The sequence below is a fragment of the Argentina silus genome (assembly GCF_951799395.1).
Source record: "Argentina silus genome assembly, chromosome: 18".
NCBI lineage: Eukaryota > Metazoa > Chordata > Actinopteri > Argentiniformes > Argentinidae > Argentina > Argentina silus.
Genome location: NC_139672.1, coordinates 2716968 through 2738155, shown reverse-complemented (window position 1 = coordinate 2738155; position 21188 = coordinate 2716968). Strand labels below are relative to the sequence as shown.

Genomic DNA, 21188 nt, shown 5'->3' with positions numbered 1-21188 from the left:
ACTCTTGGTCCTATCTATACAAATTTAATGTAATACTGTCCCATTCACAACAGAAGATAGACAACTTCAGTCTGGTTATTTACCTTTAAAAGCCCACAGTGATTTTGACAGGAAGGATGGGTGAGAGAGAGGAGGGATGACATGCAGGATATGTCGATGGCTGGAATCGAACCAGGGACCTTGCGATGATATGGTATGCGCCTTAGTGTGCTACGCCACTGAGCACCCCCTCACTAATATTTAATGTCTGGGTTTATAGTATCAAGCCTGAGAAAGAGGGGGAAGAGAAGGTGAAGAAGCCTCGGTTTCCCAGCATCCTCGACCCTCCCCGGCGCCCCATCAATGTCACGAGTCAGAGACCGAACCCAAATGCAGACTAGGGACAAGCAGGTAAGTGTAAAGCAAGTAGATTCAATAAGACAGGTAAAATAGAAAGGAACAGGCGGGGCAGGCAGGTAGTCAGGCAGGCAGGGGTCAAGCAGGCAGACAGGGAGTCAGACAGGCAGGGGTCGGGCAGGCAGACAGGTAGTCAGACAGGCAGGGGTCGGGCAGGTAGACGGGTAATCAGACAGGCAGAGGTCGGGCAGGCAGACAGGTAGTCAGACAGGCAGGGGTCGGGCAGACAGGCGGGTAATCAGACAGGCAGAGGTCGAGCAGGCAGACAGGTACTGGAGCAAAACCATGAATGGCAAACGATCCGACGTTGACTAGCAGCAGGTGCAGGGTACAAGTAGTGGAGAGTTGATTACTCGATTGCTGACAAGTGTGCTTGTCACCGCCGGCAGAGATCATGGAGGCGGAGTCGTGACAATCCGCCAGCAGCCACGTACAAGGGAGCCAATCCAGCGACAGCTCAGACACCAGTGCTCAACCCTCCGCCTACATCACTTCACCCCCCCACAGTGCCCCAGCCAGCCAGGGCTCCGACCCCATGGGACATGACTCAGACTCAGGTAATAGCCCCTCTCAACCATACCCTCTCCCTCTCCCTCTCCATCTCACTCTAGGGGTAACAGCAGTACACTTACACAGCTTTTATTCAAGTGCTCAAAGCACTTTACATTGTAAAGGGTCAGGGAACTCACCTCATACACAAAATACTCTCTCTCTCTCTTTTTCTCCCCGCCCCCCATCTCTCCATGTCTTCCTCCCAACGTTCTTGTTTTTACTGCCTACGCATTACAGCACAATATAATACAATGCAGTGCACATGCAGTACAGTACAATACATCATAACAAAATTAGCCATAACGCAGGCCTTGATTCACAGACATAACATGATATTGATTTTTAACCACTTTCCTTTTAACCTTTACCCTGACTTAACCCTAACCACAACCTTAGAGTTCCTTACTTTTTCCCCCCCCTACTTTTATTATTTTATCGTCTGAATACAATACGATGGGCTATTCTGAAGCCATCGTCAGGGACAGAAGAACACATTTAGAAGGTGTGAAGATTGAGGACGGGGGTGAGGCTAAGATGGTGAATGTTGTATATGAACCCTCTATGTCTATCTCCTCACCTGCCTGTGTCGCCGACTGCAGCTGAAGGACCTGTGGATTCCTGTGGAGATGCAGAGGCTGAGTAAGTATCCTCTACTGCTGGAGAGCATAGCCAAGTTCACAGGTACCATAGACTACTACGATTTCACAACAACTACAATACATGTTTGTTCCTGTGGTGAGGTTCTCCTACAAGCCCCCTACGTGTTTTTCACCTCACCTGCACACTTTTTAAACCTTGTCTTTTTAAAACTGCTTTGTCTTTCACCTCCCTTTTTTGCCCCCCCGCCCCCTTTACCTAACACCCCCCAACCCACCTCCTCCAGCTCAAAACTCTTGTTCACTTTCTGGTGTAGTGCACTTATCGGCCCACATTAACAATGAGATGATGAGTTGATGATGGATGACCGGTTGACGTTTGGTTGTTGTTTTTGACCCCTAGAGGAGATGGAGGAGAGGGACAAGGTGAAGAGGACAGGAGACTGCTGCAGGAAGATACTCAACTATGTCAACCAGGCGGTCAAAGAGGCAGAGAACAAACAGATAACCAGGACCGTGTGAATAGACACCATTGATTAGACCCAACATTGGTGGTCACATGCTGATGAGGGGTGTGTCGATCTCATATTACTTGTTTCTGTAAATTAGGACTTGATACTGGTAATCGGATGATACTTGTGATCGGACAACCAGGAGTGCGATTTAAATACTTAAAATGATGGAGCAGGTGGTTTAGAATGCCACTGAGCTGCGCAAGTTGGTCAGAATGCATATTAGCAAGAACCTGTCATTACTTATGTGGTATGTTCATTGTTTTGGTTAGTATTATAATGATTCATAATTTACCACAGGACAACATGTGTGATTGTTCAGTGCTCATAAGTGTGTGTGTGTGTGTGGGTGTGTGTGTGTGTGTGTGTGTGTGTGTGTGTGTGTGTGTGTGCGCGTTCCTATCCTTACAGAGACGAGAGGACTACCAGAGACGGTTAGACCTGTCCTCACATTCACATTCTCCTGTAGAATGTGGATCTCACCAAGAGGAAGATGGTGCATGAGGGACCTCTCTCCTGGAAGGTCAACAAAGACAAGACAATCGGTACGTTGACATGAATGAAATGTGTTTTAGCGCAGAGAGAGAATACTGCATTTGAGTTAATTCATTGTATCGTACACTTCTCATTTCGATTTTGAAATTTGAAATTTTTTTTAAGTTGTGAACCCCTCTCTGAAGGTATGCGCTTTAATTCTGACGACTGAAAGAACATAGATTCCACCAACATCTTTGTGTCCCCTAGAAAAAGAAGTCACTTCCTCTCCGGGTCTGCAAGCTCCGCCCACAGGGTCCAATCCATTTGAGTGTGTCAAATCGGAGGAGGAGGAGGAAGAGTCGCCGTTGCCAGATAGGGGAGAGGAGGAAGAGGTGATGGAAGTGGTGGTGGAGGAAGAGGAGGAGGAGGAGGAGGAGGAGGAGGAGGTGGAAGAAGGAGCCGTCCTAGAGGGCGAGCTGGCAGACAGACTACCCTTCCTCCAGGAGAGGTCACGCCAGGGCATCGCCGTCGACCACCAGGAACCTGACACCTTTGGGATCCCCCCGTCTAAAGCCGAGGAGGCCCTGAGGTTCTGTCAAGAACCTGTGCATTATTTTTTTTGGATTGAAGTTTGTCCTTGTCCATAGACACCTTTCAAGGCAAGAAACCAAATCTGTGATTTTGTAATTTGGGTGAACTATCCCTTTAAGCAGAATACGTTCACACCCTCTGTTTATTGTGAGTGTTGCAGTGTATCTAATAAATGAATTATCATGATACGATTAAACCCAGTGTTGTATAACATGGCCAGCGGCAGGGTTTAACCACAACAACTGCCAAAGAGTTCCAGAACACTCACTACCTAGAGTGCCAAGTGTTCTATGTGGTATTTTACCGAGCAACAACGCTTTGATTGGCTACAATATTAAGCATTATAATGTATGCATTTTTTGTGAATAAAGTCACTCTTGGCACTTGTAATGTTGACAATTTTGGCAACTTTATTCATCCTCGGCACTAAATGAGTTAAGCAGAACACTTCCATTGTACACCCTCTGCATACAGGACTGTGCATGTCTATCTTGACAGCTGTCATTGCCTCAGTTGTGTTATTCCCACCGCACTAAAAATGCAATAACGTACGATGCTTCATTTTGTGGCCAATCAAAGTGTTGTTGATAGGTAGATACCACATAAAACACTTGGCAGTCTAGGTGTTCCAGAACTCTTTGGCAGTTGGTGAGTTAACCTTTATTTATCCAGGTGAGTCTCATTGAGATAAAATCGATTTTTCAAGAGAGACCTGGTCCAAGACCGACCCATTCTTGGGGCCCATTGATTTACACAAGGAATTGTGAATTCAGAAACTGAATTTCAATTCACTTTGTGAGCCAAGTTCATTTAAAATGTGAACTGACGACCCTAAACCCTGCTAGAGATTGTATCTCCACTGTAACAGCCATGTCTCCCCCATCTCCCAGTGGCAGCCCTGAGGCAGATCCTCCTCAACCACATGGTGACCAAAGAGGAGGGAGAGAAGGAGCAGAGGAAGGGCCAAGCCCCTGGGGGCCGCCTGCTGAGGTCCACCTCCCTACAGTTCACGGAGGACAGCGGTGACTCTGGCTCCAGGACCACAGCACCCTCTACAGTCTCCTCCGAGAACGGCGGCCCAGAGAGGCCAGGAGAGGCGGGAAGGAAGAAGGAAGGCGCCCTCGAACTGCCCTCTGGTGACACAGGCTTCTTCGAGACATCAGAGGAGTATGGTGAGTGGGCTGGGACATTTTTAACACTAAATATATATTGTTACTAGTGAAATTTCATTTCAGTTATTCATCGCAAACTAACTGAGTTGATACTTCATGGTAAGAGATTTATTTTGGCAAGCCGTGCTGACTGCTGAATGCTCAATTGGCTAGTTCTGCTTTTCATCATGTGACTGAGTAAAGGAACATCTTACTCAGTGATGGTGACCTGAGGTATAGGCTTACCGTCATTTAAAGCACACCTATGAATAATCCGATCATGAGTATCAAGTTGGACCAAATGGACACAAATACAAGTATGGCGAGATTGGCACACCCATAGGATAGTAGTCACATGGTCTTGGAGGGTTACAGAGGCTCAGGGGAGAGCAGCATGGATGATGATGGCGGGGTCAGTGGCGAGGGCGGGGCCCACTGTGGCGAGGCGGGGGACTCTGGCATCGACCTGAAGAAGCTGCTGTCCTCTTCCTCACAGACAGGGGGTGCCGGCCCCAACCTCAGCCAGCAGGTCATGACCCACCTACGACTCCAACAGGCTAACCTCCAGGAACTGAAGGTCTGTAAACATTTTGAATGAAATGCATTGAAATGAGCTGATATAGGTTCCCCTAAAATAGGGTGACTATGTGTGGGGGGACATGCAGCGTTCGGCCTGTAGAGGGAGCTACAGGACCGTGGCCGGGGTTGTGTCGGCGAGACTTTGTTGCACACCTGCTGCAAATGAAGTCTCGTTGGCGAATGTTTAAGATGTGTGTGCTTCTGCCATTTCAGTAGGCGAGGTGAGCTGGGAACGGCGACACGGGAGAGAGAGAGTGGAGAGTGACTGGAAAGTCGCCAAAACTTGAGACGGGCTGAAAAGCCAGAGAATTAATGACTGTGCTAATAAACGGGAACAAATCCCTTACCGATATACTGCGTCTGCCTCTGTGTACGAACGGACATTGCTACACTATGCATGTGTTGTAATTTCTGAACGGTGAAAACAATATGTACACAAATACCATCAAATAAAAGCTAGAATCTCTACTTTAACCTCACAGTAATTGTTTGATTTCAAATACAAACTTTTGGAGTGTGGAACTGAAAGAAAAACAATGCTTCACTGTCCCATTACTTACGCTCTGTAAATAATGCTCTAATAATTGTCCTCATCAAGTCTCACACAAGGTATCAAGACATCTGGTTGTAAGGCTGTCCATTTATCCATTGCATATTTTCTGCCATTTACCCATCATCGAATTTTACCCATCCATCCATCTGTACGTTCATCTGTTCAACTAGAGCTAGGATTGGTGTCAACAACTTCAAGTGCTGTTGATTTTGCTCTCTCCTATGCACTCAACAATTCAAAAAGGAGTCTTTCAACATACACTGATCTCACAGACCCCCCCCCCCCCCTCCTTCACCTCCACATCAAAAGGACAGAGGAGTGACAGAGGAGGAGGGGAGACACAGCCTCCTGTCCTTGTCATCCCCATGCCCCTACCACTCATCCACCCCATATCTATCCATGGAGGAGTTTGATCCTCATGTGTTTGCAGGAGCTCCATTTACCAAGCGGAGTCTGGCTCACAGCAGATAGGGAAAAGGGGGCTACTGTTGAGATCATTGATGTTTTTATGTCCATGAGAGGAGAGAGAGACCACAAGACGCAATATGAAAATAAAATCCCTTTTGGCTCTAGAGATATTTCAGTGATATGCTGCCAGTGGTGAGGTGATAGAATGATAAGAGATCTATTTTTTCACCTTTTGGTGTGACTGTATCTCCTCAGACTTGCATTAGTGGTCCTTGGGGACCACGTGGCGTGACATAGCAGAATACAAGAGGACAGTATCATTCCTGGTATTAACTTTCCCCGAAATCACGTAGTATTTATTTCATTCCTAATGACAGGGACCCCCCCTCCTCCTCCTCCTCCTCTCCCCCCTACACTGGGGCATGTACCCTCAGCTCTGTGCCCAGTTGCTGTAAACTGTACCAACCTTCCTTTTTACTGTTTTTGGATCTCAAACTCTCTACGTTACTGTACATGGATACAAGCTACTGAGGAACTCTTCACTCACAAATAAGCAATTTCATGGTTGGATTGAGAAGAGACTGCAAGGCACAAAAAATATATTACTTTTATTCCGTTAGCCCAGCCAGAAGATTGTGTGCACATATGAAGTCGTGGCTTGGATTCTTGGATGGAAAAAGAAGTAAACTACAAAACAAAAGCTGAAAATAAATATATATATATTTTTTTTAAAAGGACTTCTATGGACTATTTTAAATGTAAAAATGTGTACAATTATGACCAACACTGCATCTCTTAAAGTAAAAGCAATCTTCACATTTCCTTGTTTTTTTTCTCCTGCTTTCTACATCATACAATCATGTATTAACAGAAACTACTAAAAAAGACTGCAAGGTATCCCTAAAATATTAATGTAATCTGTATTTTTATTATTTTTGTCTAGACGTTATTATATTTGTATTATATTATTAAGAGGAAAACATGGCTCTGTTGAAAACATGGATAGTTCTTTTTGATGAGAGATTTAAATTTGATTGATCTACTGTTTAAAATGAAGGGAAAGATTGAAAATGTGTTGAAATGAGTTGGGGTTATAATATTGGCCAAAACCACAAAACTGAAAATGTTGAAATATCAATAAAGAAGCTTGCTGGAAACACTGATGATGGTTGAGCATTATTCCCTTTAGGTAGATGTGAATGTTACCTGTAAGTTACAAGGCAGATGTTCATGTTTTATTGTCTGGGTACTGCAATGAATGTATACCTCCTACTCATAGTTCTGTAGATAGTAAAGACTACTTCTCACTACAGTAAGGCACTCACTGGAGCTAGGTCTTTCTCATACGATCAGCACAATCTGCAGCGCAGTAGACAATGCTTTCAGTTTAATGTTTGATTTAGCTACAGTGACAGCAGTAAACCTTTCCTCACAAGTATTTAATTCCCATCTCTTGCTCTTCTTGTCACCCTTGCTTCATAACCACTGATTTGATAGATTGATTGGTGAGGCAAATATGGCGAGGACCTATTCCGTCCAACACTAGTCTTAAAGCATACTGTAGGAGAGAAGAGAACGGAGGCCATTTTAAGACTTGGAAAAGTTTGGGCCGTGGGGTCGGTGGATGTGCCGGTCTACCTGTGGACTGCGGGGCCGGTGAGCGACGCGATATGTGGGCTTCATGCAGCATATCGCCCCCCAGTCCGTCCCTGGGTGTGATGAATTATTCAAACGCTGACATAAGCACGCTATGGACTACACAGGATTTGACTGTCATAGTTTCGTGTGTGCATGCGTTTGTTGTGCCACACACAAACACAGTTTCAAGTGTCACTCTATGAATGGTTCTTAATCAAATCGTTGGACTTGGATGAGCGGTTTATAGTTTAAAACAAAAACGAAGTGCGCTTTGTATTATATTTGACATTATTATTTAGTGCACAATTACAGTAGAGAAAGCCAAGGGGAAGTTGGGTTTACAGTAACGTTCACAAGAAATAATGTCTAGTAGTTTGCTAAGGACTGGGGCTTTAGCTTAATTGTTACGTCACAATTAGCGACCGATTCCGTCATCAACTCTAGACCTTAACCTTTACGCAGACGTAAAGTTTGTACAGTTGACTTTGCTCAATCAACACAGGCACATTGTTGTATTCAATGAATATCATTGATATCAAGGATACACAGCTCAGTTTCAGAAGACAGGATACTAGAAGACAGGACTACTGAAGAAGGTGAGTTCATCATTATCACGATGTATAACTTTGATCAGTGTTAATACAAGAGGAGGGTTTGCAAAACGTAACCCTAACCCTAAAGTAAGAGGGGAAGGGTGAAACTTGTTCTGCCCACACTCTTGAAAATGTGCAGCACTCCAGTAATATGCCATCTGTGATCAGCTATAGTCCTTGCTAGAAGATGGCTGCAAAACACCCATCACCCGAGGACAAACCAGAGGAGCGGAGCGCCGACACTGATGGTTAGACTTGACCTCTACCCATATCTAGAGACATGTAGGAATTAATATAGTAGCCTATAGAGTCCCGTGTGATCAGTAGTGGGGCTGGCCATCTGGATCACCGGGAGAATTCCCGGTGGGCCGGTCGGTCTGTGGGCCGTGGGGTCGGTGGATGTGCCAGTCGGTCTGTGGACTGCGGGGCCGGTGAGCGACGCGATATGTGGGCTTCGCGCACCCCCCCCCCCCAGTCAGTCCCTGGGTGTGATGAATTATTCAAACACTGACTGTAGGCTTGTACTGTCATTGTAATTCACACGCTATCAGATGTCAGAAGATAATGATATATGCCAGTTAAATGTTTTCCACTTGAGTCGTATTTGTGTACACTTCTTGCTATTTCCACTAGAGTAGTTTAAATGGACAAATCAGGTTTCTGACCTGGCATCTGTGTTGTTCACTCATGACTTTACAGACCGGACCGCATCTACTAGATCGAGTTTCCCAAATGAGTTGCAGACTCAGAGTAGGGGAGAATTACCCCCCCTGGACTCCCTCAACTTTGCTCCAATCATTATTCACATCTTGAAAAATCTGACTAATGAGTAAGTCCCTTTTGATTGCTGCTTAGAAATCACAACGCATAGTTCATAGTTACTTGACACTGATTTCCTTATTGGTTTGCCATATCTATGCTTGAGGAATTAACTGATGAGCCCTTTTCAAAACTGGTGACATTTTCTGCTGTTGTGTTTTTTTCAGGCAATGGGATATGTTCACAAAAGAACTGCATGATGGGGTGAGTTTCCACAGCAACCAGGTCTCTTATTGCTTTAGCACAGGAACAGAAAGTGCTAGAATGGATAGTTGGAATCTTGTTAGCAACTGGTATAGGTCCACATCCATTAATCACATTGATAACACTAAAACCCTTTCTCGATTGTTAGAGACTCGATTCCTCACCGTCCTCTCCTCCGTCCTCCACTACCGTCCTTCTCAAAGAGCATGGGAGGAGATTATCAAAGGGAAGGAACCTAGATGTTCTCCTCCAATGTGTTTTGAGAAGTGAAGGAGTGGAGAACGGAGGAAAGGACGCGAGGAATCATGTTTCTAACAGTTAAGAAAGGGCTTTAGTGTTATCTACTGTATATCTTGTTAAGAAAATACAGCAGGTATAAACACTATACATGCCACTTCTGCCATAGGTTTCTATTATAGCTGGAGCTAGGCAGTATGCTAGTGGGGACATTGAAACACAAACATGATAGACTCGTTGAGCTAGGATGCATAGAAGGGGAATGGATAGACTGTAGTGGTGGTGGTGGTGGCATTAAGAAATGGGTTCCAGTCGTAATATCCTGTCAGTGAAGGATAAATCAGTGAAGGTGTAGCTAGAGTTTATTTTTCAGATTAAGGGTTAGGGATCGAGGTGGGTTGTGGTACTTTAACATTTGAATGTTGCTGCATGTGAGACTTTGGGAATGCATGAAATTCTGAGATTATGTTGTAAGCATCAATGTATTCCAAACAGACCCACTAAAATCTGTCTATTCAACTGTAGTTCTAAAAAAATAGTGCAATACAAATTTTTGGCACTCTACCCTCTTATGTTTGAACAAAATAGATGACGAAAGGAGAGTTTGCTGAAAACTGCGCAGACTTTATCAAGTTCATAAGCGGGTCTGCATTGAACTCCGTCGTACCAGCCCTTGCCCGCATCGTGGGAGTCGACGCTTTGAGGGCTTTGAGTACCCAAGCAACCAAGGGATCCTTGTCAAGACCAGGATCTTCAGCTAGCAGCTATGAGGAGTCTCAGAAGGTAGTTTTTTCTCAGATTGACCAGGAAAGACAAGTCTTCCAGCTGCATCGACATCCAGGAAGAGCTTGCTGATTTGGAACGGCAACTGCGCTCCCTCACCGTGGAGCCGCACAAATCAGCCATTGGCTCTTGGCACAGCTTTTCTGGCAAGAGGTAAGTTCAAAATCATAGTGCCTTAAAGCCATGGTCTGTAAGATTTCCAGTTATTCAGTAGTAGTATCTAGTACTACAACTGTCTTACCTGATAATAACCAAAACATAGCTTATCAATACTGTTTTCATTAGTTGCTTGTTTACTCTTTGATTGTATGTAGAAATTACAGTGTGGCAGTCCTAGATTGCTACTTACATTTCTTGACAATTTATGATATATAGCCATTGATTCTTGAAGAATATCACTTTTTGATGCCTCATCAGCTTAATACACCTGTCTTATCCTGTCATAGCCCATAATATAAGGCTATCTCCAATGTTTACAAAAAACAGGAACATATACAAACACTATAGCTTCAAAATATGTTTAAAACCCTATGTTGATGTCACAGACTGTCAGTTCTTGCATCTAGAATTCTGTCTATGAATTTGAAAGTGGGAACATTCCTCCAACCCCATCCCTCAGCTTGACGTGGCAGGGCTGACGCTCTGTTGTATTTCAAATGTCAGATTTTGGCTTTAAAAACTTACTCTAACAATTGCTGATCAGGATTTAATTCAAAAGAGAGGCTATGTCTACATTACCCCCCCCCCCCCCCCCCCTCACCCCGACTGTGTTGACTCATTTTCTACTATGCTGTGTGATTAATTCGGAGAAACATTCATTGGACATATAGTAATATGCAGCCTACGCTCTTTTAGCAGACTTCTAAGTACAGAATTAACATGTTAACTTCTCTTTTTCTTTGCTTGTTATTTCTTGTAATGTTACCCTAATGTAGATCATCTGCTAAGGACAGCTGGACGCAGGAGGTGATCAACTGCCTCCTTGACAAAATGGGGGGAGAACAAGCGAGCTCTGAGCCGTGGTTGATGTCATCTAGCCCTGGCACCAGGTCACCTAAGCTGACCCATTACATGATCCAGGAAGCAGCTCTGCAGGTAGATGCCACCCTTACGGGGGTCATGAAGAACATTGCCTCAGTTCAGCCCTCTCCTGAGCCAGTCAGAGGTAGAGAGGCTTCTGGTGCTACAACATCTGAGATGCTGGGAGGCATGGACGTGGGCTCTGACAAGGTGTATTTCATCTCTCATCAATCAAAGTCCAACTACTCATCTCAGTCATCAACTCCCCCTCCAGACATTGTGAAGAGTATAAGTGGCATCAACCCTGAGAACTCAGAGCATTCTGGGTGGAACGACATCCAGCTGGCAGATGGCAGCTCCTGTAAAATCAGAACAATCTACAGGAGTGCGAGTGCATTTTCACTGGCAGAGGGAAGCTTGAGTGACGTTGAAGCCGACCAGAGATCGTGCACTAAGGAAGTAATCAGCCAGATCGTGGTTACATACAACTCTGACCTATCGCTAGAGGAACACCCTTGTGTGTTAGAGAGAGACTCTGATGTGTCCCTTGCAGCTGACAATTTTACTGAAGGGGTCATTTTCAATTTCCTGGCGGACTTAGTTGTTGCTAGCACCTCCTCATCAGCTCACTACCTCACAGTCTCACCAAGCCTGCTCTCTCAGCGCCTTGTGATGCTAGACACGCAAGAAGGCAATACCCTGATTGAGACAAATGTCTCCTCACACAGTTTATCAGGCAATAGGAGACTCTACAGCGTGGAATTCAAGGCAAAAGCTACACAGGCGGTAGTAAAAGCCTTACTGAAATGTCAGGCGTGGAATCCTATTGTCCAAATTTTAGCGGATAACACAGCCTTAGACATTGTGGAGATATGGGTGGGTGGCCTCTGCAGTTGGACCCAAACTCTCCAATCACAGACAGGACTCAACATCTCAGAGGAGAGGATGTTCTCAGCGGCTCTGGACATATACCAAAGTACGGAACATAAGATGACAGAGTTTTTGCTCTGCACAAATGTTTATGTTCTATTTTAAAAGAGAAGGAGGCCCCCCGAGAGAGGCTATCAAAGCAAGACAGGGCTCCCACAACCTCCACACAAACCAGTGTCAGACACCTGCCACAGCCAGTAGCCACAGAATGTCCCCAACCACAGGTTGCCCTCAGTGCCTCTGAAGGAAACCAGGACCAGAGTGACGCATTGGACAACTGTTCAAAAGAGGTTTTGACCCAGATGATGACTCTGTATGTTTCTGAGGTGTCAAGCGAAGATGACTTAGCCAATCTCAATGTGACTCTGGAGGACGGAAGCTTATTGGAAAAAAGAGATTCCAAGTCATCTTACAGTGGATGCAATACAACAGATGACTCAAGAACCAGCAGTGTCTGCTCACTTCTCATTTCTCCAGCAAGCATTCAGAAGCTCTCCAGTGAGGCATTCCATACGAAGGCCATGAGGGTAGTTAATGATATCCTTCTTAAATCCCTGAAGAGCTCTGACACTTCCATATCTTTGGAGCGTTCCAGCATCGGGTCAAGCCGTACAGATCTGCAATATAGCTCTATAGGCTCCAGAACCTCTCAGTACTTTGATTGTGCAGCCAGACATATCGTTAAAACATTTGGCAGTTGCCATGAGGAATATTTTGAAATCAATGCAAGTGTCTTGCATTCACCTCCTGAGTGGGCCTGAAATGCTTTTGAGCAGACTGGCCATGGCTTTAGCACCCTTGATTGGCCAAATTGTCCGTAAAAAGATGAGGGGCTTTTTCATTAAGCAGAAGCGTTTACAAGACAAGGATATAGATGCTCACCCAGCCACAACAGAAGAAAGACCTGAGCCTCAGCCTACTAAGTCTGCATGCTCAATGCGACCAGCATCCTCACGCTCAAAAGCCAGTCGTAAAGATTTTGACTTTGGAAGTTTACCAGGCACTCCTGATCTTCCAGACATGTCTATGACTGATCATCACCCGATTGTCAGATCTTCCGTGATTGACACGAGTGACTCTGTGGGAGAAATTCAGTGTCAGGAGTGTGACAATGTCAGGAAAACAATTTCCGCCATTGTTGACGTTGTAATGGATAACAGGAATACACAGGAGGAGGCAGGCCAGGTGTTTTCCTATGAACCTGCAAAAGCATTGGAGAAGTTAATTTCTGGTGGACACATTAAGTCCTTATCCAGAGAGCTGACAGATCAGGTCCACCAACTAATCCTGCTAATGGAGTCAAACTCTCAATACCAAATTGTGCCAGCTGGAAAAAGTGTTTCGTGTTCCGCTCTTCAAAAATGGACGGAGGAGGGGAAAAGTAATTGAAAGGCCAACTGAATTCACCTTTGATCTCATCTATCTCTTCGCAGAAGAGGCTTTCAAACGTTTATTACAAGATCTGATCAGTCCGATTCATTCATCAGGGTCAGATTCAGATTCTTTCTCTGATGAAACCCAGAGTGCCATTGTGAACCTGTTCACCAGGACAATGGTGAATCAGGTAATGAGAAGTATCTCATTGACACCGGTTCAAGAGGAAGTTGTCAGTATCCAAAATGGAAATGCTGTTTTACCACCTGCTGATCTTAATCAAGCCCTCCCTCCACCTGAGGATGCAAAGAAAACCCGGCGACATCGTTTCCTGCCCACGCTCCCCAAATTCAGGGTCTGTATTACGTGGTAGACATTTATAATGTGAATATTTTGCAATTGGCTGGTTTTCAGATTATGTGCAGCACACCGATATAATTTCTAACAATTCAATGACTTGATGTTTTCTCACCAGGGACTATTGATAGATATTATGTTTCATTTGATCTCACATTTCAGCTTCCCAAGAGGAACAAACCGAAGCAGAAAGTCCAACTAGGCAAGGACGACCAAGCTAATGACAATGATATTAAAGTTACTCTAATAAAAAAGTTAATTAACTTTCAAGCAGCAGTTGCGGATACTGTACTGTGCGTATGTGGATTAGATTAGATGGATTAGAATTGGTATGCCCAATGGAGAGATTTATGAAGTTACAGAATAATAGAATGGAGTCATCGTAGGTATCAACTATCTTTTTTAGAAGTGAAATGTTTATGACACACAGTAGCCTATCGTAATGACATACATAATGTGATACTGTATATCCTCGCTCTCTTACAGTGCTTGATGGAGAGACACAGGCCTCCACATCTAAAGACTGAGTCAATGGCCCTGCTTCCACTCAAACCAACAGGAAGAAAGCTTCACTCTTTGTCCGGGCGTTCCGTACCATGAAGAAAGCTATCCCTAACCCATTCAAGATGTGTGGCAAGAAGTAACTCAGCCACAAACCTTTACAAATCAGTGACAGTGGTATAAAAATATCTCAAAAAGGACACATAACATACTCAAATATAACATACTCACATCCGCAAGACATATAACATACGCACACACACGCACATCCACACCCACACCCACACACACACCTTCCCTAAAACCTGTCCACCTTTACACGAGCAAAGACCCTCACACACACACACACACACACACACAGATACACACATACACCTTCCCCCCAACCTGCCCACCTCTACAGGAGCAAAGACCCTCACACACACACACACACACACACACAGACCACACATTACTTGACAATTATAATATACCATGTACTGAGTTTGTATGAAAAAGTGAGCATTAAAATATTCTCAAGTACAAGATTGTCTTTGCTTTAATTTTGGGCTTTAATCACCCTCTGAAAGGGATTCTTGTATGCTCAGTATGATTTTCTGCTCAGATGGTAACCAAACAAGACTTGATGCATTTACAATGTTCAGGAAAACGCAAAATAAAATATAATATAATACTTATTATCCTCTAGGAGGACATCAACTCCTAATTCTTGTAAATTGTACTGTCATTTTGTTTATTGTTTTAGCCTTTGAATCTATGTATTCATCACCCAATTTAGGTTTTCTGCTTTTTTCTTTTAATGAGAGAGCTTTTCTACAGATGAAATACAAGCACAGGATAGAGAAGGATATGTTTTGGGAGATATGCCTGCACCCAATGGCACAGAGAGTGACACAGTGATTGACAGCATGCAGCTTGTTTTGACATTAATAATGTATTCCTGGGACACATCTAAACTCATTATCCCTTTCTCAATTGTTAGAAACTCGATTCATCGATTCCTCTCCTCCGTCCTTCATTCACTTCCTTCTCAAAAAGCATTGGAGGAGACTATCTAAGGGGGAGGAACAAAGTATACTATGAGTCGCTTTGGATAAAAGCGTCAGCTAAATATTATATATTACTAATAATTGAGCAAGGGCCATTGTCTTCACAGGGTAAATGGAGTAAGGGGAGATGGGTGGGGGATTTGGTGAAGATGCTGAATTATTGCTAGGTTAATTTTGGAGTTTAGTTCGAATCATCTTCAGGAATCAATGGCTATATCATTCATTTAAAAGTCCAAACATTGATGTACCAATTACAGATTGCACCAAGTGTTTGATGAGTAAACATTAGATAAGGGGATGAGAGGTATACATCTAAATGTAATTAATCCATGCCTAGGTTGCCCACTCATAAGTGAGGCTGAGCTGCTGCACCATGTACTTGATCAGCCAAGAACCTTGGGGTGATCCTTGACAACCACTTATCCTGTGTGCCGAACATCACCGCGACAGCACACTCCTGTAGATTCTGTAGAACATAAGAAGGATACGTCCATTCCTCACCAAAGAAGCAGCACAACTTTTGGTCCAAACACTTGTGATCTCTCGCCTTGACTACTGCAACGCACTCTTGGCCGGTCTCTCCGCCTACACCATCAGGCCTCTGCAGCTCATCCAGAACGCTGCTGGCCGTCTCGTGTTCAATCTCACCAAATTCTCCCAAAGTGAACAGCCCCTCCCTACTTGCAAGCAATGGTCAGCCCCCAAACCCCTGCCTGATCACTCCGCTCTTCCACCTCGGCTGGCCGCCTGGCACCGCCGCTTCAACGTGGATGCAGAAGGTCACGGTTTTTCACTGTCCTGGCGCTGGTGGAATGAGCTTCCCATTGCTGTCATAACTGCAGAGTCACTACCAATCTTCCGACATAGATTGAAGACCCATCTCTTCAGGCTACATCTAAACGGTCCCCCCTAATGACCTCTTCACCCCCACTATCCCCGTGTACAAGTTTCTCTCCTGTTAATAAAGAAAAAAAAATCCTTCTTCGAGCATTGTGACTGCCAATGGTCCCTGGTCTGAGCATTGATTACTTTATCTTATGATGACTGATGGATAGATGATTCATTTACTTAAACAAATGTATTTGTAAGTCCCCAGGCGGGCAGCCGAGGTGGACGAGCGGAGTGATCTTGCAGGGGTTTGAGGGCTAACCATTGCTTGCAAGTAGGAAGGGGCTGTTCCCTTTGCTGCCCGGTAGGCAAGCACCAGGGTCTTGAATTTGATGCGAGCTGCTACCGGGAGCCAGTGGAGGGTGCATGTGTGTGAGATAACAGTAGAATGAGGAAATGACAATACAGACATTCACCAACAGGCCAACTGGACCGGCCACATGGCTTTAACATGTTCCATTACGGCTGTAAACTATCCATACTGCCCTCCCATCACTTACTTGACTGCTGTAGCTATCTGCCTGCGTGCACATGCACACACACACACACACACACACACACACATTCCTTGTTCCATAATGTAACTTTAACAAGTGTGTAGCTCTTGACTCATCTGAACAATGTTCATTGTTCATACAGTATAGTGCTAAGTTTTCTAATTGCAGGTGACTCCTATTCTTAGTGCTGCCTGCCATCAAAGTATTATCCAATGAGAAAATGTGTGGATTCCTACATTGCAATGTCTAATGAGACAATTCAATTGATTGGAAATGATACTGATGTTGAATTTTCAAATTGTCTTTGTGAGAACTAACAGAGACACAGCGTGAGTGTCACTTTAAGCTCAGCTCCCAACCAGTCAGTGTATTTAGCTGACCACAAATAACTGCTGCATCTGCTTCTGTGAGGGGCAGCCTGTGTGCATTTTGTCTTGTGAAAAATGGTATATTGCACAATGATTAAAGTCAGACAAATTGCCATTTAGCTCAAAGTATGTGTATTTTTGACAAGACATTATATTTTCTTGGCTCCTCCTGAAACTATTTCCCAGGTGCCGTGATATAGCTACAAAGCTAGCCTGTTTGAAAAATTAGCGCCCAGAGTGAAATACAGTATAACCCTCCGAACCCCCTTCACCGGCTTCATTTGCGACTGAGTCAAACAACCTTTCCACACATTTGATTGAGAATTGCTTCTTCTTACAATTTACCCATCTTCTAATGGCTACTTCCAGCATGATAATACACCATGTCACAAAGCAAAAGTCGTCTCAAACTGGTTTCATGAAAACATGATAATACTCAATAACATTTGCTATCCAGTTAAGTGGTCTAAGGCATTCCATTCCATTGGTTTGAATCACACACTGTTGGCACACACACACACCATATGATGGTAGACCATAACCCATATGGTTAACAGCGGCATCATGCAGGCTAAGGGACAGTGTGTTAGGACAGATTGTGTGTGTGTGTGTGTGTGTGTGCGTGCGCGCGTGTTTGGGGACTTGACATGGTCTAGACAGAAGGTAGCGTAGACTGTTTTGGGAATAGCTCATGTTGTGGTTGTATATTGCTAAGAGTTTAATGTCACCGTCAGTAAGTTGAATGCTGCTGTAGTGTGTTGATAAGCTGTTGTAGTGTTACAGGTTATGTTGTGATTCTGTCATGAAGTGTTGTGTTAGTCCGTCTGCTGGAGATAATTGGAATTACATAGCTGATTGATTTGCCTTTTTTGAGAGTATGGCTTGAAGAGTGGACATTAATCAGTCTGATCTTGAGCCATAAAGTATTTCCAAATAATATGTTATACTATCTTCCTGTGAGTTCATGTCTCCATATGTTTCTCATATGATTGATAGTGATGATGATTGATTGATTAATTGATTGATATACTGTATAACTAATAATATGCCCAAGTTGCTGTTAACAAGCCGTTGCTGTTAAATATGCTAACTAGCTACTGGTTAACTGGCTGCATAACATGTTGTGTCTCAGCACCACCATGCAGTATGTGATCCTGACCTATATGAAGCACCTGGGGGTGAAGGAGCCTCGCAGCCTCGAACCAAAACGAGTCCCCATCAACTTCCTGCCCAAGATTAAGGTATGGTTCAGCACTGAACACACACATGCATGCACATAAGCACACACACACACACACACACACACACACACACGTCTACATATGCACACACACACACACATGCACACACATGCGCACACGCAGGCATGTATGTGTACACACACACACACACACACACACACACACACACATACGCACAGTTACAAATTAGCATCAATAGAGCTGTTTCGTACCGTACTAAGCAAATACCTTGTCTCATTTGGCATTTTGAATAAGCCTTGCTTGACAAATCTCTTAAATACTTCAACGCAATACAGCTTGAAAAAGCCATTTAAAATGTGTTACACTGTTCTGCTTCTTTCAACCCCAGCAGTAACATGGTTGCTCACTTGTTTAGGGCCTTCTTCTCATGTCTTCTCTCACTAATATTTAATGTCTGGGTTTATTACGTCGAGCAGAAGAGTATCAAGCCTGAGAAAGAGGGGAAAGAGAAGGTGAAGAAGCCTCGGTTTCCCAGCATCCTAGGCTCTCCCCGGCGCCCCAGCCGGGTAGACTCCACATCAAGTACATATTGAGAACACTAGAAAGTGCTGTGCTCAGGTGTCAAGTGTTCTGTGTTGCTATTGCCTTGGCAATACTTGGTTTGGCAATAATTGGTTTGAAACAGACTTGACACACTAGAAATGGCATATTATTTCTCAACAGCATAATAAAAAAAAATAAAAAAAACATTCAGATAAAATAACTTAAAAAAGATCATCAAATGACTCCAAATGTGAACAAAAATAATGCTCAACAGGCCTACTTATACCCCATTCTATGTCAAAGATACACATCTAGAACAGATAAAGCTACATGGCCATATTTTGGGGCTATATTGTCCTGAGTGTAGAGGCCGGTGTTACTGTCTGGAGCTGTGTGGGCCAGCTCCCTCTTGCATTGTGCTGCTCTCCCACCATAGAAATACACATTGTAGACTGTTATGTTCATGTATTTATGGTTTGTAGTGTTTAATCTAGCTTGATTTAGATTGTTCAGTGTATGTACAGTCGTGATGGCGATGATTTCTGACACTGCTACATCAAAATATTGTGTAGTTGAGGGTTATTTTGCTGTTGTTATCCGATGAGGCTAATAGGGATGTCTTGTTGATCTGTGTCTATGGTGCGCCAACCAAGATGTCTGCTGTAGTTCCTCTGTTCCTCTGCGACAGCTCAGATGCCAGTGCTCACCCCTCCGGCTACATCACTTCACCCTCCCACAGCACCCCAGCTATCCAGGGCTCCGACCCCATGGGATGCGACTCAGACTCAGGTAATAGCCCCTTTCCTCTCCCCCTCTCAACCATACCCCTCCCTCTCCATCTCTCTCTAATGGTAATAGCAGTACACTGATACAGCTCTTATTCAAGTGCTAAAAGCACTTTACATTGTAAAAGGTCAAGGAACTCACCTCATGCACAAAATACTCTCTCTCTCTCTCACTCCCCCCCCCCTTGCTTTGTCAACTTCCCTCCTCTCTCCGACATGTCTTTGTTGTAACAGCGGCCCAGCCTGCCTCAACAATGACCCATCTGGGGTGCTTACCATGTAATCGCAAGGTTCCTGGTTCGATTCTGACACATCGACCTATCTTGCATGTCGTCCCTCCTCTCTCTCCCATCCTTCCTGTCAATCTCTACTGTCTCTATCCCAATAAAGCAGATATGCTATATATTTATTAACATATTTAAAAAAAACAAAAAAACAATGAACCATCTCTGGAGAAATAATTGCCTTTCTTTGCTTCTTGTTTACTCCTAATTGGGATGGGGATGGGGAGCATAGTCTAGTTTTCTATTTGCCATGTCTTATTTTCTCTCCTTCAATGATTTGCTTTTCATTGTGCAATGTTCTTTCACGACTTGCAACTATAGAATATTTCTGTTTTTCTGTAATGCTCCGGTTCTGTGTTTGAAAATAATAGATTAATGGCCCAGATGTGGGGTTAAACGCTTCAACACTTGTCTTCAATGGAGTTTATAGATAGTTTCATGACCATTGTTCTGACCCGCTCTCCTCCTCTCATCCTTTCATTTCGTGCCGACAGGTCTCACTCCCTCCTCCGCCCAGCCCAGACTGAGCGAGGGTCTCCACACCATGCCTCACCCAAACAGCACCCACTTTGACTTCAGCCCCTGCAGCCTGGACCAATTACAGGAGGAGGAGCGTGAGACGGACAGGTATGGACACTTGACTTGGAGAAGCAAAGAGCGACGGAGGTCAAATATAAATACATCTTATTTAAAAATATGCAGCATTCATGGATGTGTTTAGGCATACTGTAGGATTATGGAATCATGGGCAATTTACATTCCTTGCCCAAACCAAATAAGGTGTCACTTGGTATGAAACTAAGAATTGTGTTGAATTTATTTCATTAGTTTATATACGTTGTGCTTGGACATTACTTGTCGAATACAAGACCTGACTTGTTGACAGCACCTCTCTTCATTATACAGTATGCTCTGAGTACATACATAGTTACACTAGGGGGGATTGTTATTGTTGTCACCAGTGGAAAATATACAGCTTGCATTCTGTAAATACTTGATGGGAAAGAAATTCTGCTGCTCTCCATCTAAGGTGCATGGATTGAGGAGCAAACTGAAGTGAAGAGGAAATTCAGCAGCTCTTGGAGGACAATGTAACTTGAAAAAAAAAAAAATCATTGTTAAAACCAATGTTCAGCCTTCAGCATTCATCAGGGTTTAGTACTGTAAATCTGAACAGTGTTTTGAGTGTAGCTTACACCGCGGATGCTTTAGCTCAGGGATGGGAACCTCTGATCCATACAGTCCCTCTCTGCCTAAATGGCTTTTATCCAGTTGGAGTCTGACTGCTGTATGCTCTTGGT

General features: G+C 44.1%; 1 protein-coding gene across 1 annotated transcript; it reads left to right on the top strand.

Annotated features, from left to right (window-relative positions):
• Positions 1-298: 298 nt before the first annotated feature.
• LOC310819329 (uncharacterized protein) lies at positions 299-2898 on the top strand. Its single transcript, XM_083690575.1, has 6 exons — positions 299-390; positions 786-953; positions 1548-1587; positions 1948-2116; positions 2468-2601; positions 2801-2898. Exons 1-4 carry the CDS (start codon positions 343-345, stop codon positions 2064-2066), a joined length of 375 nt encoding a protein of 124 aa, XP_083546701.1. The 5' UTR covers positions 299-342; the 3' UTR covers positions 2067-2116; positions 2468-2601; positions 2801-2898.
• The last annotated feature ends 18290 nt before the right edge of the window (positions 2899-21188 follow it).

Coding starts and splice junctions, on each gene's coding strand:
- LOC310819329 (XM_083690575.1), top strand. CDS start 343: ATGTCACGAGTCAGAGACCGAACCCAAATGCAGACTAGGGACAAGCAG. Junction 391..785: donor TGCAGACTAGGGACAAGCAG/GTAAGTGTAAAG, acceptor CACCGCCGGCAG/AGATCATGGAGGCGGAGTCG. Junction 1,588..1,947: donor TGTGGAGATGCAGAGGCTGA/GTAAGTATCCTC, acceptor TTTGACCCCTAG/AGGAGATGGAGGAGAGGGAC.